Genomic DNA, 17,621 nt, shown 5'->3' with positions numbered 1-17,621 from the left:
GAAAAGCAACCCTCCACCACCACCCTGTCTTCTACCTTTGAGCCAGTTCTGTACCCAAATGGCTAGTTCTCCCTGTATTCCATGAGATTTAACCTTGCTAATCAGTCTCCCATGGGGAACCTTGTCAAACACCTTACTGAAGTCCATATAGATCACATCTACTGCTCTGCCCTCATCAATCTTCTTTGTTAATTCTTCAAAAAACTCAATCAAGTTTGTGAGACATGATTTCCCACACAAAAAGCCATGTTTACTATCCCGAATCAGTCCTTGCCTTTCCAAATACATGTACTTCCTGTCCCTCAGGATTCCCTCCAACAACTTGCCCACCAGAGGTCAGGCTCACTGGTCTATAGTTCTCTGGCTTGTCTTTACCACCCTTCTTTAAAAACAGTAGCACCACGTTTGCCAACCTCCAGTCTTCCGGCACCTCACCTGTGACTATCGATGATACAAATATCTCAGCAAGAGGCCCAGCAATCACTTCTCTAGCTTCCCACATAGTTCTTGGGTACACCTGATCAGTTCCTGGGGATTTATCTATCTTTAACCGTTTCAAGTCATCCAGCACTTCCTCCTCTGTAATCTGGACATTTTGCAAGATGTCACCATCTATTTCCCTACAGTCTATATCTTCCATATCCTTTTCCACAGTAAATACTGATGCAAAATCAGAGAAGATTGAGAAGAACACTAATGAGATGTGGGGAGTGTTCAAGGAGCAGCTACTGCGTGTCCTCGATAGGTATGTACCAGTCAGGCATGGTGTAAAGGGCCTTGTGAGGCAGCCGTGGTTTAGTAAGGAATTGGAGTCCCTTGTGAAAGGGAAGAAGGTGGCATATGTAAAGATGAGGCGTGAAGGTTCAGTAGGGGCGATTGAGAGTTATAAGGTAGCCAGGAAGGAGCTAAAGAGGGAGTTAAGAAAAGCGAGAAGGGGACATGAAAAGTCTTTAGCTGGTAGGATTAGGGAAAACCCAAAGGCTTTCTATAGGTATGTCAAGAATAAAAGGATGACTAGGGTAGGTATCGGTCCAGTCAAGGATAGTAGTGGGAAGTTGTGTGTGGAGGCGGAGGAGATTGGAGAGACATTAAATCAGTACTTTTCATCAGTATTCACTCAGGAACAGGACACTGTTGCTGATGTGAATATGGAATCACAAATAATTAGAATGGATGACCCTGGAAATATGCAGGGAAGAGGTTTTGGGAATATTGGAAAGGATGAATATAGATAAGTCTCCTGGGCCTGATGGCATTTACCCCAGGATCCTATGGGAAGCGAGGGAGGAGATAGCAGAGCCATTGGCCTGGATTTTTATGTCATCGTTGTCAACAGGAATAGTACCAGAGGACTGGAGGATAGCGAATGTGGTCCCATTGTTCAAGAAAGGGAGTAGGGATAGCCCTAGCAACTATAGGCCAGTGAGTCTGACTTCAGTGGTGGGCAAAGTCTTAGAGAGAATGGTAAGGGATAAGATTTATGAACATCTGGGTAGGAATAACGTGATCAGGGATAGCCAGCATGGTTTTGTGAAGGGCAGGTCGTGCCTCACAAACCTTATTGAGTTCTTTGAGAAGGTGACCAAGGAAGTGGATGAGGGTAAAGCAGTAGATGTTGTGTATATGGATTTTAGTAAGGCGTTCGATAAGGTTCCCCATGGTAGGCTAATGCTAAAACTTCGGAGGTATGGCATTGAGGATACATTAGAGGTTTGGATTAGGAATTGGCTGGCTGGAAGGAGACAGAGGGTAGTAGTTGATGGATTATGTTCATCTTGGAGCGCAGTTACTAGCGGTGTACCACAAGGATCTGTTTTGGGACCATTGCTTTTTGTTATCTTTATAAATGATCTAGAGGAAGGACTTGAAAGCTGGGTAAGCAAGTTTGCGGATGACACGAAAGTCGGTGGAGTTGTGGATAGTGAGGAAGGAAGTGGTAGGTTACAGCGGGATATAGATAAGTTGCAGAGCTGGGCGGAAATGTGGCAAATGGAATTCAATGTAGCTAAGTGCGAAGTCGTTCACTTTGGTAGGAATAACAAGATGATGGATTACTGGGCTAATGGTAGGCTACTTGGTAGTGTGGATGAGCAGAGGGATCTTGGTGTCCATGTACACAGATCTCTGAAAGTTGCCACCCAGGTAAATAGTGCTGTGAGGAAGGCATATGGTGTACTGGGCTTTATTGGCAGAGGAATTGAGTTCCGGAGTCCTGAGGTCATGTTGCAGTTGTATAAGACTCTGGTGCGGCCTCATCTGGAGTATTGTGTGCAGTTTTGGTCGCCATACTATAGGAAGGATGTGGAAGCTTTAGAACGAGTGCAGAGGAGGTTTACCAGGATGTTGCCTGGAATGGTAGGAAAATCTTATGAGGAAAGGCTGAGGCACTTGGGGCTGTTCTCATTGGAGAAGAGAAGGTTTAGGGGAGATCTGATAGAAGTGTATAAGATGATTAGGGGTTTAGATAGGGTAGATACTAAGAACCTTTTACCGCTAATGGAGTCAGGTGTTACTAGGGGACATAGCTTTAAATTAAGGGGTGGTAGGTATAGGACAGATGTTAGGGGTAGATTCTTCACACAGCGGGTTGAGAGTTCATGGAATGCCCTGCCCGTATCAGTGGTGAACTCTCCTTCTTTATGGTCATTTAAGCAGGCATTGGATAGGCATTTGGAAGTTATTGGGCTAGTATAGGTTAGGTAGGATTTGGTTGGCGCAACATCGAGGGCCGAAGGGCCTGTACTGCGCTGTATCCTTCTATGTTCTATGTTCTAAAATATTCATTTAGTATCTCCCCCATTTTGTGTGGCTGCACACAAAGGTTGCCTTGCTGATCTTTGAGGGGCCCTATTCTCTCCCCTAGTTACCCTTTTGTCCTTAATATATTTTAAAAACCCTCTGGATTCTCCTTAATTCTATTTGCCAAAGCTGTCTCACGTCCCTGTTTTGCCCTCCTGATTTCCCTCCTTTTGGTTCACAGCAGTTCACAGAAGAACAAGTCTTGTCTAGCATCAAAATGCCCTGAGCAAGACTTAGGAAGAACCATAAGCAATATCCTTTATGTTGACCCCACAATTCTGGTTCTGACTGTAAAGGATCAAGGTAATGGTACTGGGTGGAGCAGAGGTGATGAAAATAGGGATCTTTATGCAGTCCATGCTTATAGGCGTACGTGCATATGTTTATGTTAATGTAGCCTCTCCTACCACACTACCTTTACGGTGAAGTCATCTTGATCCCAATTCAGTAAATCAAGGAATTACTTCAAAGCATTTTACAAAGAACGTTCTCTGTGCTTTTCAATAGCAATGTTATATCTGTCTCTCTGAGCACAGAAACCACCTGGCAGGCTGAGCGTTATTGGCATTTTCTATTTTATTTCAACCTATTGACACCCCTACTATTTTGTTTTCTGATTAATTTACTGAACATCATCTACCATGTTTAATGCCCAATAAAGGAATCACTAGAAGTGATGTCACTTCTAGTGTCAGACTAAAAAAAAATGCCACTTCTGAAAAGAAAGAGAAATTTGCTCTGGAAATTAATCTAACACAAAAATCTTGATGTAGATCTTATTTTCTTGAGTAGATTGACAGTTATCATAGACATTAAATCATTAAATTAGGCAGATCTGCTTCATGAAAAATGAAATGTAAGGTTGCATCCATTACAAATTCAGACATTGTTCCTTATTTTTATGAAGAATGTATATAATATACATAACAAAAATAATTCAAATGTTCAGCTGCCTCATTATGCTAATTAAACGATATTACAAATAATTATCTTCTTTTTCTTTGCAGGTATTAGATTTGGAGGTAGATGAAAACTTTGGTGATAGTGACCACAATTCAGTTATGTTTACTTTAGCGATAGAAAGGGATAGTTATATAATGCAGGGCAAAAGTTATAAGCAGGGTAAAGGCAATTATGAATTGATCAGTCAAGATTTAGGGTGCAGAGGATGGGGAAGCAAGCTGCAGGGGATGGGCACAATTGAAATGTGGACTTGATTCAAGGAACAGCTATAGCGTATCCTTGACAAGTAGGTACCTGTCAGGCAGGGAGGAAGTGGTCGAGTGAGGGAGCCAAATATTACTAAGGAGGTTGAATCTCTTGTCAAGAGGAAGAAGGCAGCTTACGTTAGGATGAGTGAAGGCTCAGTTCGGGCGCTTGAGAGTTACAAGCTTTCCAGGAAAAACCTAAAGAGAGAGAGAGATAAGAAGTGCCAGAGAGGATACGGGAATTCATTGGCAGATAGAAGCAAGAAAAACCCTACAGTTTTCTATAGGTATATCAGGAAAAAACAATGACTAGACTAAGATTAGGGCAAACCAAGGATAGTAGTGAGAAGTTGTGTGTGGAGTTTGAGGAGATAGGAGAAGTGCTAAATGAATTTTTTTGTCTGTTTTTTTCCAGTGTGAATACCATGTCGTTGAAGACAATTTTGAGATATCGGCTAGTAGACTAGATGGGATTGAGGTTCACAGGAGGAGGTGTTAGTAATTCTGGAAAGTGTGAAAATAGTCAAGTCCCCTGGGCCGGATGGGATTTATCCTAGGATTCTCTAAGAAACCAGGGTCAAGATTGCAGAGCCTTTGGCTTTGATCTTTATGTCATCATTGTCTACAGGAATAGTGCCAGAAGACTGGAGGATAGCAAATGTTGTTCCCTTGTTCAAGAAGGGGACTAGAGACAACCCTGGTAATTATAGACCAGTGAGCCTTACTTCGCTTGTGGGTAAAGTGTTGGAAAAGGCTATAAGAGATATTATTTATAATCATCGAGAGAGGAATAAGTTGATTTGGGATAGTCAACACGGTTTTGTGAAGGGTAGATCGTGCCTCAGAAATCTTATTGGATTCTTTGAGATGATAACCAACAGGTGGATGAGGGTAAAACAGTTGATGTGGTGAATATGGATTTCAGTAAGGCGTTTGGCACCGTTCCTCGTGGTAGGCTATTGCACAAATACAGAGGCGTGGGATTGAGGATGATTTAGTGGTTTGGATCAGAAATTGGCTAGCTGAAAGAAGACAGAGGGTGGTGATTGATGGGAAATGTTCTTCTTGGAGTTGTTACTAGTAGACTACTGAAAGGAATTATTTTGGGTCCACTGCTATTTGTCATTTCTATAAATGACCTAGACTGGGGGGGGTGGGGGTGGAAGAATGGGTTAGTAAATTTGCAGATGACACTAAGGTCGGTGGAGTTGTGTATAGTGACGAAGGATGTTGCAGCTTATCTACATCCCTCTGTAGCCTGCTGAGCTGTGCTGAGAGGTGGCAAATGGGGTTTAATGCGGAAAAGTGGGAGGTGATTCACTTTGGAAAGAACAACAGGAATAAAGAGTACTGGGCTAATAGTAAGATTCTTGGCAGTGCCGATGAGCAGAGAGATCTCGGTGTCCATGTACATGGATCCCTGAAAGTTGCCATCCAGGTTGCTATAGTTGTTAAGAAGGCATTCGGTATGTTAGCTTTTATTGGGAGAGGGATTGAGTTTTGGAGCCATGAGGTCATGCTGCAGCTGTACAAAACTCTGGTGCAGCCGCACTTGGAGTACTGGTCACCATATTATAGGAAGGATGTGAAAGCTTTGGAAAGGGTTCAGAGGAGATTTACTAGGATGGTGCCCGGTATGGATGGAAGGTCTTACGAGGAAAGGCTAAGGAATTTGAGATTTTTTTTTGTTAGAGAGAAGGTGGAGAGGTGACTTAGTTGAGACATAAGATAATCAGAGTGTTAGACAGGGTGGATAGTGAGAGCCTTTTTCCTCAGATGATAATGGCTAGCACGAGAGAATGTAGCTTTAAATTGAGGGGTGATGGACGTCAGAGGCAGTTTCTTTACTCAGTAGTAGCGGTGTGGAACACCCTGCGTGCAACTGTAGCAGACTCACCAACGTTAAGGGCAGTGATTGGTCACTGGATAAGCATATGGATGAAAATGGAATATTGTAGGATGGATAAACTTCAGGTTGGTTCCACAGGTTGGCGTAACATTAAGGGGCGAAGGGCCTGTACTACGCTGCAATGTTCTGTGTTCTAACTGCATTTTTCAATTAACCGAACATCAATTCCCAAGCTAGAAAAATAAGACAACCTGATCTACATTTAAATGTTTGTTTTATTGTGTCACTGAGCCTTTTATTGGAGAATTTAAACTGTCTGTACATTTTTGCAGAGAAAAAAAACTATGCTTAAAGTATTTTGACAGAAGCAACATTATCAAATAGGAGGGAGACTGAATTCAATTTTGCAAAATACTTGAAGCTTCTTACCCATTCTGGCATCTTGATAAATATGTTAATTAGCTCCCTCTTCATCTGACTGGATGAAGTGTGAAAGTATAGAAGTTTATAAAATCATGAAGGGCATGGATAGGATAAATAGACAAAGTCTTTTCCCTGGGGTAAGGGAGTCCAGAACTTGAGGGCATAGGTTCAAGTTGAAAGGGGAAAGATATAAAAGAGACCTTAGGGACTACTTATTCACTCAGAGGGTGCTATGTGTATGGAATGAGCTGCCAGAGGAAATGGTGGAGGCTACTACAATTGCAACATTTAAAAAACATCGGGTTGGGTGTATGAATAGGAAGAGTTTAGAGAGATAGGAGGCGGATGCTGACAGCACAGAAACAGACCATTCGCTCCAACTGGTCCATGCTGACCAGATATCCCAACCTAATCTAGTCCCACCTGCCAGCACCCAGCCCATATCTCTCCAAACCTCTCCTATTCATATACCCATCCAAATGCCTCTTAAATGTTGCAATTGTACCAGCCTCCACCACTTCCTCTGGCAGCTCATTCCATACACGTACCACCCCCTGCGTGAAAAGGTAGCCCCTTAGGTCTCTTTTATATCTTTCCCCTCTCACCCTATATCAATGCCCTCTAGTTCCCCCGACCCCAGGGAAAAGACTTTGCCTATTTACCCTATCCATGCCCTGCATGATTTTGTAAACTTCTATAAGGGCACACCCCCAGCCTCCGATGCTCCAGGGAAAACAGCCCCAGCCTGTTCAGCCTCTCCCGATAGCTCAAATCCTCCAATCCTGGCAACATCCTTGTAAATCTTTTGATGCCTTTTAAAACAGCCTCCACTACTTCCTCTGGCAGCTCATTCCATACACCCACTGTATGAAAAGGTTGCCTCTTGGGTCTCTTTTATACCTTTTCCCTCTCACCCTAAGCCTATGCTCTCTAGTTCTGGACTTCCCCACCCCAGGGAAAAGACCTTGTCTATTTATCCTATCCATGCCCCTCATAATTTTGTAAACATCTATAAGGTCACCTCTCAGCTTCCGACGCTCCAGGGAAAACAGCCCCACCCTATGCAACCTCTCTCTATATCTCAAATCCTTCAGTTCTGGCAACATCCTTGGAAATCTTTTCTGAACCCTTTCAAGTTTCACAACATCTTTCTGATAGGAAGGAGACCAGAATTGCACGGAATATTCTAACAGTGGCCTAACCAATGTTAGGACAACTGCAACATGACCTCCCAACTCCTGTACTCAATACTCTGACTAATAAAGGAAAGCTTATCAAATGCCCTCTTTGTTATCTTACCTACCTGCGACCTCACTTTCAAGGAGCTATGAACTGCACTCCAAGGTCTCTTTGTTCAGCAACACTCCCTAGGACCTTACCATTAAGTGTATAAGTCCTGCTAAGATTTGCTTTCCCAAAATGCAGCAGCTCACATTTATCTAAATTAAACTCCATCTGCTACTCCTCAGCCCATTGGCCCATCTGATCAAGATCCTATTGTAATCCAAGGTAACATTCTTCACTGTCCACTTCACCTCCAATTTTGGTGTCATCTGCAAACTTACTACTATACCTCTTATGCTCACATCCACATCATTTATGTAAATGTCAAAAAGTAGTGGACCCAACGCTAATCTTTATGACACTCCACAGGCCTCCAGTCTGAAAAACAACCCTCCACGACCACCCTCTGTCTTCTACCTTTGAGCCAGTTCTGTATCCAAATGGCTAGTTCTCCCTGTATTCCATGAGATCTAACCTTGCTAACCAGTCTCCCACAGTGAACCTTGTCGAATGTCTTACTTCTTCAAAAAACTCAATCAAGTTTGAGAGACATGATTTCCCACGCACAAAATCATATTGACTATCCCTAATCAGTCCGTACCTTTTCAAATACATGTTCATCCTCTCCCTCAGGATTCCCTCCAACAATGTGCCCACCACTGACATCAGGCTCACTGGTCTATAGTTCCCTGCCTAGTCCTTACCTCTCTTAAACAGTTGCACCACGTTCGCCAACCTCCAGTCTTCCGGCACCTCACCTGTGATTATTGATGATACAAATGTCTCAGCAGGTGGCTTCTCTAGCTTCCCACAGAGTTCTAGGGTACACCTGATCAGGTCCTGGGGATTTATCCACTTCTATGCATTTCAAGACACCCAGCACTTCCTCTTCTGTAATATGGACATGTTTCAAGATGTCACCACGTATTCCCTACATTCGATAACTTCCATGTCCTTCTCCACAGTAAACACTGATGCAAAATACTGGTTTAGTATCACCCCCATCTCCTGCGGCTCCACATAAAAGCAGCCTTGCTGATCTTTGAGAAGCCCTATCTCTCCCTAATTACCCTCTTGTCCTTAACATATTTGCAAAGACCCTTTGGATTCTCCTTAACCCTATTTGCCAAAGCTATCTCATGTCTCCTTTTTGCATTCCTGATTTCCCTCTGAAGTATACTCCTCTTGTTGCCAAAATTTGAAAATTATGCCCAATAAGATCGTTTTAAAGGTCCAGAATCAGACAAATAAATGGATGCTCACCCCTTCACTGTAAGGATTTCTCAATCATTTTTAGTATATTGCATATGAAATACATTGCGCACACACCTTTTCAACCAAATTTCAATTTTCACGCAATTTCTGGGTTACATGAAAACGATGGCACCTTTTTTGAAATGACAAATTGTAACAACTTATTGTTCTTCAGCTAAAATTAGTGCTTGCTTCTTTAATATATTTTACAATAGGATACATGTCAGTAGATGGATGCTTTCTTTTATATGGTATAATGTTACCATTCTTCTAAAATCTACTGATTTAAGAAAAACATTAATTTATGTTTATAAATAAAGTCTTGTACACCACACTTAGCACTTGTACATGTAACATTCAGACATCAGACTTATCAAGAAAGTAAGGTAGCGAGCTATAGTGCAAGAGACTGACATCTCTATGGTCAGGGATTCAATATCAGCAGCTAACAGTAAGACAAACAACATAATGTTGTACAAGCATGTTATTCCTTGTAAGAATGAGTGTCATTTGCTGCTTGTCCACCTTTTTGATCACAGAATAGTACAGTTGTCACAGGAATTAAAAAAAACACATCTTTGCTCTGATGGATACCACTAACAGCAATTTCCAATCTGAATGTCCACGTTTTTGGGTCTATTTTCAGTCAAATATTTTCCAATACTATAGTTACCTTAATTTCCTCCAATGTTATATGCTTACCAAGTAATTATAGCTCTTCAACTTTCAAGGGTGTTTGTTATGAATAATGGACAAGAAGAAAAACAGATACATAGAGAAAAGATAGCAAGAGAGCAACAGGCAAAACACAAAAGCCTAAGGTCTTTAATGACAAAACCATATTCCTATTGCATCTTGGACATAATACTTTCAAAGGTGCTTCCTCAGAAACATTATAAATCCAAGTATGACACTGAGCAATGCGAGGAGGTATTTAAGACCAAATGCTTGGCCAAGAGTATTGTTTAAAATGTATGTAGTAAATGAAGAAAGTAAGGTAGCGAGCTATAGTGCAAGAGACTGACATCTCTATGGTCAGGGATTCAATATGAGCAGCTAACAGTAAGACAAACAACATAATGTTGTACAAGCATGTTATTCCTTGTAAGGATGAGTGTCATTTGCTGCTTGTCCACCTTTTTGATCACAGAATAGTACAGTTGGCTCACCAAATTTATGTCACATCTTTTCGGACCAACTTAGTTAGTTGCAAAATGGGAAATTCTCTCCATTTATGCAGCTTTTTAAAAGTAAGTTTTTGTTCCCTTCTGATGGTTACTATTGAATTGATAGCCACTACCCTTTCTGACAGTGCGCTCAAAATCCTATTTGTCCCCTTTTATCACCAACTCTTCAGTCATTAGATTCTGTTTCACTTTAGTTCCCTTATTTAAGCTCTGGAATACCATGCCTACATTGCTCCGACTCTCTACCTTTTTTTTTCCCTTTAAGAAACATGTGAACCAAACACTTCTTTGACCAAGCGGTCAGTCAGGTGGTCTAATATCTCCTTCAGGTGAGTGCTATACTTGTCTTATAATGATCTTGTGGAAAGACCTTGAAATGTGTTATGTTGAAGAACTAAACAAATGAGTACTTGCAACTCCATTAAAGCTCATTTCAGTTTGTTCTAAGAACAATGACATAGTCTCCAAGCTATAAATGGACACTGACTGCTTATCCCTGGAACCTGTAGTGATTGTAATGCGGTCAGCTTGGTGGACCTCAAAGAATATGAGTTACCTGACTGGACCAGATTAAGAACTTTAATCAGGGAGCCCTGACCGGCAGATAAAAACAGAACTATGAGACCTCCTGTTCACTCTGACAGCTGGCTCTGAGGAAGCTGGATCAGTTTCAAGGTCTTGCCACGTGTAAATAAAGAGTGACTTGTTGGAGTTATTTCATTGGTGATGAGAGCAAAACATGCTCCTGAAGAATTCACTTGCAACAGTCATCTTTAAGTTGGGATAAGCATTTTTGGCATCATGCCGTTATTTGAGAAGCTCGACTCATTCAATTCCACTGATAATTGGGACCAGTATGTGAAAGGAATAAACTATTTTTCTGGTCATATGACACTGGGGCAGACAAATAGCAAATGAGTAATTCTCCTTACACAGCTTGTGGACTTGCAGCTTTTTCAGTTATTAGAAATCTAACTTTCCCAGAGGCACCAGATGCTAAAACCTTTCAAGAGATGATGGATTTACTTGAGGAATATAAAAACCTCAAGCGTGGTCCAATTATGAAATGCACTCAGTTTTACTCAGTAATCCTTATCAGGATTTTTGACGGAGTTAAGACAATTGGCAGGGGCATGTGACTTTGGATTAACCAATGCTGAGAGACCGATTGGCAGGTGGGATTAATGATGTAACCATGAAAAAGCCCCTACTAGCTGAAGCCCAACTGGACTTCAAACAGGTACAACAATTGGCTTTATCATTGGAAAGTGTGGCAAGTGGAGTGTATAAGTTGCAGGGTACTCCAATGGAAGTGGACAACCTCACTAGGCCAACTGAGCTTAGAGAACACCACTTGAGTGAAGACAATTTCACAGTCACACTCCGTTCATATCCTGAACAGATGGACTCTAAGTCAGCCCACTGTAAAACCCCAAAACAAGCCAAGTCTTGGTCAAAGTGTTAAAATTTTCTTCAGGATCTGGTCAGGCAACCCACTGTAGTTGCTGCCAGTATTCCGACTCGAGATAGCAAGAGAGTCCCAATGGACTTAAATTGAGTAAGAGCAGTCATAGGCTGTTATCAGAAGAGTGTACACACTGGAAAGTGCATCTACGTCAGGTTTGGAACAGTTATGTTGCTTAGTAACATCCAAATCAGAACTAATCAAAATAAATATCTGGTTAAGTAGTCACCTAGTTCTAATGGAGGTCTATACTGGTGCAGTCTTTCAGTGATCGCAGATCCAGTCTTTAACAGATTTCAACCTAGAGTCCAGTCCGATGGTGGAGTGGATTCTCCCTACCATGTTGCCTTTGCCATCTGAAGAGAATGGATTTCTTCTGAAATGCTTCAAGTGTAAGAGTTGAGCTACTGGGGTGTTACAAGCTGCCCGTATCTCAGGCAGAGTCAGAGGAACCCAAGCTGGTGCTAAAATGCCCCAAGGGAGCTACAAGAAAAAGAAGTGACCTATGTCCTTGGACTCAGAGGGAGTGGGATTGAGTCAGTATAATGAGGTCAGCCAGATGGGCCTCAGAATGTGTTCATCTGTTCCAGTCAGGGAGCACTGACAGATTAAAAACAGAACTGTCAGACATCCTGACAGAGCTTGCTCAGAGAGCTGGATCAGTGTCAAGGACTTTATGCTTGTAAATGAGGGTCTTGATGAGGGGATCCCAGTCTTTGGAATTATTTTGGAAGCATGCTCACAGACCACTGCTGTACCCTCTCCAAGGTCTGTCTTCCTTCCAGGATTGTCTCCAGCTAGGGAACTGTTCCCAAACTACTAACTTATACAGTCTTAATATAATATTAAACAAAAAAAATTCAGATGCTAGAAATCCAGAGCAAAAACAGAAATTGCTGGAAAAAACACAGCAGATCTGCCATCATCTGTGGAGAGAAAGCAGAGTTAACATCTTGGGTCTAGGAACCCTTCTTCAGAATTGACTGGAGCAAGGATATGATAAAGAATAGGTGAGAGGGAGGGGGACAGAGTAAATGATAGTTGGAAATGAAACCCAGAGAGACAGAAAAACAGTTGGGCAGACAAAGGAATGTGTAACGGCCATCCTGGGAGAGTTAATAGGAACCATTAGTAGCTGACAATGCATTGTTTGTTGTAGAAGACCACAAGGCCTGCTGTATGGGGGTTGGGGTAAAGGCACAGGAGAGGATTCTCAGGCCCTAAAATTAGTGAACTTGATATAGAGTCCAGAAGGGCTCCAAAGCAGCAAGGTGTTGTTCTTCCAGCTTCTGCAGAGTTTTGCTGGAGTACTGTCCGAGAGAGAGATGTTGGCTTGGGAACATTGGTCAGGTAGTGAAATGGCAGGCAACTGGAAGCTCAATACAAACATATTGAACTGGCATGTGTGTGAGGTGGACAGCTTTAAATTGATAACTAAGAATAATAGACAAAAGTAAAAGCAAAAAGGAACTAGACATAGTTGTCAAGGTACTGTGTTTATTGCCATAGGTTACACAACTTCCACACAGATTAGCAGGATCATAGTCACCACTCAGGCAATGAAGAGACCTGCTTCACTGTGGCTTTGCACACGAAAGATGAGTGAATATCTAAAAGACAGCCAAAATGCAATAATCATTGTACCAAAAATAAAGTAAACCATAAATGCAATTTCTAAAACTGAAATTAATGATAATGAAAAAAATGATTCTGGAAATATTGCTGCTGCAATACTTAGTTAAAATGGTTAAATAGTTTTACATTCCAGGTTTATAACTGATCAAGCTAAAAGACAAAAAAAGTCTAATCAGCATTAACTTAAATTACTAATTTTTAAACTTCATAAAAACATTAACACACGAAAACAAGATGAAAAATTGATCAATCGATAATAGGAATGGGACCAAAAACATCCTCAGCAGAATTGCGAAAGACTCTTTAGAATAATTGATACTTCCAATTCAATGTAATAAAAAGTTGTTCGTCCCTACCTTGCCTGTTTTGTGGTCGAACCAGATGAGAGCATGGTTTCTGGAAAGGACTTTGCAATCGAAAGTGGCGTTATTTTGGGCTGGTCTGCAACGTGCCACCGATCGACCAATTTTGACAGGTTCGTCCAGGTAGACATGGCGCTCCTGAAAAGGGTGCGAGTTTGGCCGACAGGTGAAGATGGCTAGTGCTGAAGGCATATGGGACTGGTGACGAGCCTCAGTCAAAGTCAAGAGAGGAAACTCGCCTTGATCCACTTCCTGATCCAGAGCGACAGTGTCTTTTCAAAATATATTAGAAATGGAAAACAACCTTCTTTATATATAAATGAGAATATTTACACACAACATCCGCAAGCGCTTTCTGTACAAAATGAGAGATTCATCCGCTAACACACCCATCTCAATAAATCAGAAACAACTCGACGCATCTTCTGTCCTTGCCTGCAGATCTGTGCGTTGAGATTAGTCCATTAGGTCGGTGTTTATATACCGTCATCTAGCTTTGACAACGGTAAAAATAAAAATGAAGAGTTATCAGCCTCAGATACTTAAGGACACGCGTAGCTGGCTGAAGATAAAATCGTCGGTGTGCAATCAGAATTAGTGCTGTTTATGCCCCTCTTAGTCCGACAAGGTTATCGCAGAATTTGAGTCGGACACGTTAAAAGCTGGCTTTACAGGAATAACTCGCACATCACAAGTCCTCCTGTGGGCAATGGGGGGCGGCCCTCAACGGTTACTGCGGAAAAAAGAAATGGAACCGCCACCTTATCTTCTCGAAAACACGTCCTGTCAGAGCCAAAGGAAGCAGAGTTAACAACTAGGCCTCAGGCCTGACTGAATCCTGATCACTGAGTCCAAAGTCGTGAACTTATGACCCGAAATCAAAACAAATCCTTTCGATCAAAGACCACGGTTCAAGGTGCTCCCGATCTACATCTGAAGGGAAACCCCACACCCCGCCTTTGATAAGCAACTGATGTTGAAAGCAGGCCAGCTCGCTCGACACCTGCGGCCGTTGCTGTTGCGGGACAAAATAGGAACTATTCTTCGCCTGTGCTTTTGCCCTCCACCGAACCCAAGCTTGTAACACGTCCCCCACAACTCACTGAAGCCGCCATAGCTTCACCGCATAGGCAATAACTTGACAGCGGAAGCGCCGGCTGCCGCTAATTGACAGCACGACAACCAATAGCGGCCAGACGGTACGCTGAGGACAGCCAATGGAGATGTGAGCTAGGCGGGCAACTGAGCCCGCCGGTGGATGCGTAGAGCGGTTGATTGACGTGGAAAATGAACCAAACATAAACAGGTAGGAAATGTGAGCCGGCCAGGTTTAGCCAAACAGGACGAGGAGACGGAACGACGGCCTGATCCAACCAAAGGTACCGAGTATATCGGCCGGAAAAATCGCGGCAAGTTCATCGAGATTCAAGTACATGCTGTCACCGTCATTAATTATTTTACTGTTGTTAACTGAATTCACTTTTATGTATCACCATCTCTTCGTCATGTGTGTCACCAATCCGGTAAAGGGTGGAATCCCTTCAAAAATTGACAGTTGGGGAAACCTCAGCTCCGTCAAACGAATCGCAGGACGTTTGGCTGACGTAAGACGCAACCGAGCTACGTAACGCGTCACCGCCAACGTCGTCTCCTCGGTCCGGGTTGTATTGAGAGCACAACATGGCTCTTCAGGCTTTGACAGGTGATGGTGATGACCTGGAGGAGCTGTTACAGAGGGTCATTCCCAACCAAGATTACCTGTGTAATCCTGACAGGTCGCCATCTCTGCCATGGGACAGGTTCGCTGCCTGGGTTCACTGCATCTGCGTGGTCGGCTTCGACCTGGAGCTGGGGCAGGCTGTCGAAGTGAGTTTATGTAAATCCCAGATAATCTATTTATATACGTTTTCAAAAGAAGAACGAGCTAATTACTTGCATCAGGAAGTGGGTTTTGGTCTTTGGCGATCTATGTGAATTGCGTTTTTAACTTTTCCTTTTGTTTTGATGCGAAGACGGCTGTGTATCCTGCGACGGTACCGATGCTGTTCTTTGTGTTACCAGAAATCTAGGCCATTTTTCAAATATTGCAACTAATTGTGTTATTTGCAATTTCAAATGTTTTTAAGTCAGATTTTTTGTTATGTGAATCCAGGGCGCAACAGCTGGTTTGTATATTTGTATCTGTCCGAGCGGTTAATTTCGAAACGATTTTATAAGAAGCGAAACGTACACCCGATGCCAATTTTCACATTTAATGTGTCAGATAGAATTTCAAAAAAAGCCTCTGCTTGCTATTCTGCTACTCGGCAGAATAGTTCTTCGTATGTTGAGATGACTATCGAAATGCATAACTTTTTAAATTTGATTGACAAGTAGAATCTTTAAAATCCAATCAACGAAGGTTAACTGATTCTGAAAACACTGTTTCCAATCTGGAACAATACAATAGTGCACAAGGCATCAGTGTTTGAAGCGTTAAGCCGCTTTGTTAACATGTATTAAAGAAAACATACTGAAGAAAATTGAAAGCTTTTATTTTTTTGACTAATTAGACAGTAAAATTTATTCGTTTTATTTAAGATCGGAGAGTCATAGAGTTGTACAGTACGGAAATAGACCTTTGGTCTCACTCATCCATGCCGACCAAATATCCTAACCTGATCTACTCCCATTTGCCAGCACTTGGCCCATATCCCTCTAAACCCTTCCTATTCATATACTCATCTAGACGTTTTTTTAAATGTTGCAATTGTACCACCTTCCTCCACTTCCTTTGGCAGCTCATTCCATTCTCGTACCACCCTCTGCGTGAAATAGTTGCCCCTTAGGTCTCTTTTATATCGTTCCCCTCTCACCCTAAACCTACACCCTTTAGTTCTGGACTCCCTTACCCTTGGGAAAATACCTTGTCTATTTACCCTATGATTTTACAAACCTCTAGAAGGTCACAGCCTCTGAAGCTTGAGGGAAAACAGGCCTAGCCTATTCAACCTCACCTCTAGCTCAAATCCTCCAACCCTGGCAACATCCTTGTAAATCTTTTATGAATCCTTTCAAGTTTCACAACATCTTTCCAATAGGAGGGAAACTAGAACTGCACACAGTATTCCAAAAGTGTGCCTAATCAATCTCTTGTACAGCCCCAACATGACCTCCCAGCTCCTATCTATACTCACTGCTCTGACTAATCAAGGGAAGCCAGACAAATGCCTTCTTCATTATCCTATTTACCTGAGACTCTAGTTTCAAGTAGCTATGAACCTGCATTCCAAGGTCTCTTTGTTCAGCAACACTTCCCAGGACCTTACCATAGAGTATATCAGTCTTGCTCTGATTTGTTATAAAAAGACTTTTCAGGCAGTTGAGTACTGATGTAACTGACTCAAAATATAGTGAATTTGCCTTTCCAAAATGCAGCACCTCACATTTATCTAAATTAAACTCCATCTGCCACTCCTCAATACATTGGCCCATCTGATCAAGATCCCAATGTACTCTGAGGTAACCTTCTTTGCTGTCAGCTACATCTCCAATTTTGGTGTTATCTTCAAGCTTACTAACTATACCTCTTATGCTGGCATTCAAATAATTTATATAAATGCCAAAAAGCAGTGGACCCAACACTAAGCCTTGTGGCATGCCATTGGTCACAGGCTCCGGTGTGAAAAGCAACCCTGCACTACCACCCTCTGTCTTCTACCTTTGAGCCAGTTCAAATGGCTAGTTCTTCTTGTGTTCCAGGAGATCTAACCTTGCTACTCAGTCTACCATGAGGAACCTTGTCAAACGCCTTACTGAAGTCCATATAGGTCATGTCCACTGCTGTCCTCATCAATCCTCCGTTACTTCTTTAAAAGTGAATCAAGCTGGTGAGACATGATATCCCATGCACAAAGCCATGCTGACTATCCCTAATCAGTCCTTACCTTTCCAAATACATGGGCATCATGTCCCTCAGGATTCTCTCCAACAACTTGCCTACCACTTATATCAGGCTCACTGGTCTATAGTTCTCTGGCTTGTCCTTAATCACCTTCAATAGTGGTGCGATGTTAGCTATCCTTTCGTCTTCTGGCACCTCGTGTGAGTATCGGTAATCCAGATATCTCAGCAAGCGGCCCAGCAATCACTTCCTTAAATTCCGACCAAGTTCTA

General features: G+C 42.3%; 2 protein-coding genes across 20 annotated transcripts in view; one reads left to right on the top strand and one right to left on the bottom strand.

Annotated features, from left to right (window-relative positions):
* Positions 1 to 15,041, bottom strand: part of slmapa (sarcolemma associated protein a) — a 243,910-nt gene extending 228,869 nt beyond the window's left edge. For 5 of the 19 annotated variants that reach the window (XM_060835609.1, XM_060835611.1, XM_060835616.1 and 2 more), the window contains exon 1: positions 13,461 to 15,040. In XM_060835609.1, the coding sequence (XP_060691592.1) occupies positions 13,461 to 13,658 (198 nt within the window). In that variant the 5' untranslated portion in view covers positions 13,659 to 15,040. Of the gene's footprint in view, positions 1 to 13,460 lie in introns of all 19 variants that reach the window. The other 14 variants (XM_060835617.1, XM_060835619.1, XM_060835618.1 and 11 more) reach the window with 5 other exon arrangements.
* The window catches only part of dennd6aa (DENN/MADD domain containing 6Aa), a 118,300-nt gene continuing 115,687 nt past the window's right edge, over positions 15,009 to 17,621 (top strand). The window contains exon 1 of the mRNA XM_060835631.1: positions 15,009 to 15,332. Within this exon, the coding sequence (XP_060691614.1) occupies positions 15,147 to 15,332 (186 nt within the window). The 5' untranslated portion in view covers positions 15,009 to 15,146. The remainder of the gene's footprint in view (positions 15,333 to 17,621) is intronic.

Source organism: Hemiscyllium ocellatum, chromosome 14 (genome assembly GCF_020745735.1).
Source record: "Hemiscyllium ocellatum isolate sHemOce1 chromosome 14, sHemOce1.pat.X.cur, whole genome shotgun sequence".
In the NCBI taxonomy this organism is placed as follows: Eukaryota; Metazoa; Chordata; class Chondrichthyes; order Orectolobiformes; family Hemiscylliidae; genus Hemiscyllium; species Hemiscyllium ocellatum.
Note: the sequence above shows the minus strand (reverse complement) of the source record. Positions and strands in the feature narration are given on the sequence as shown.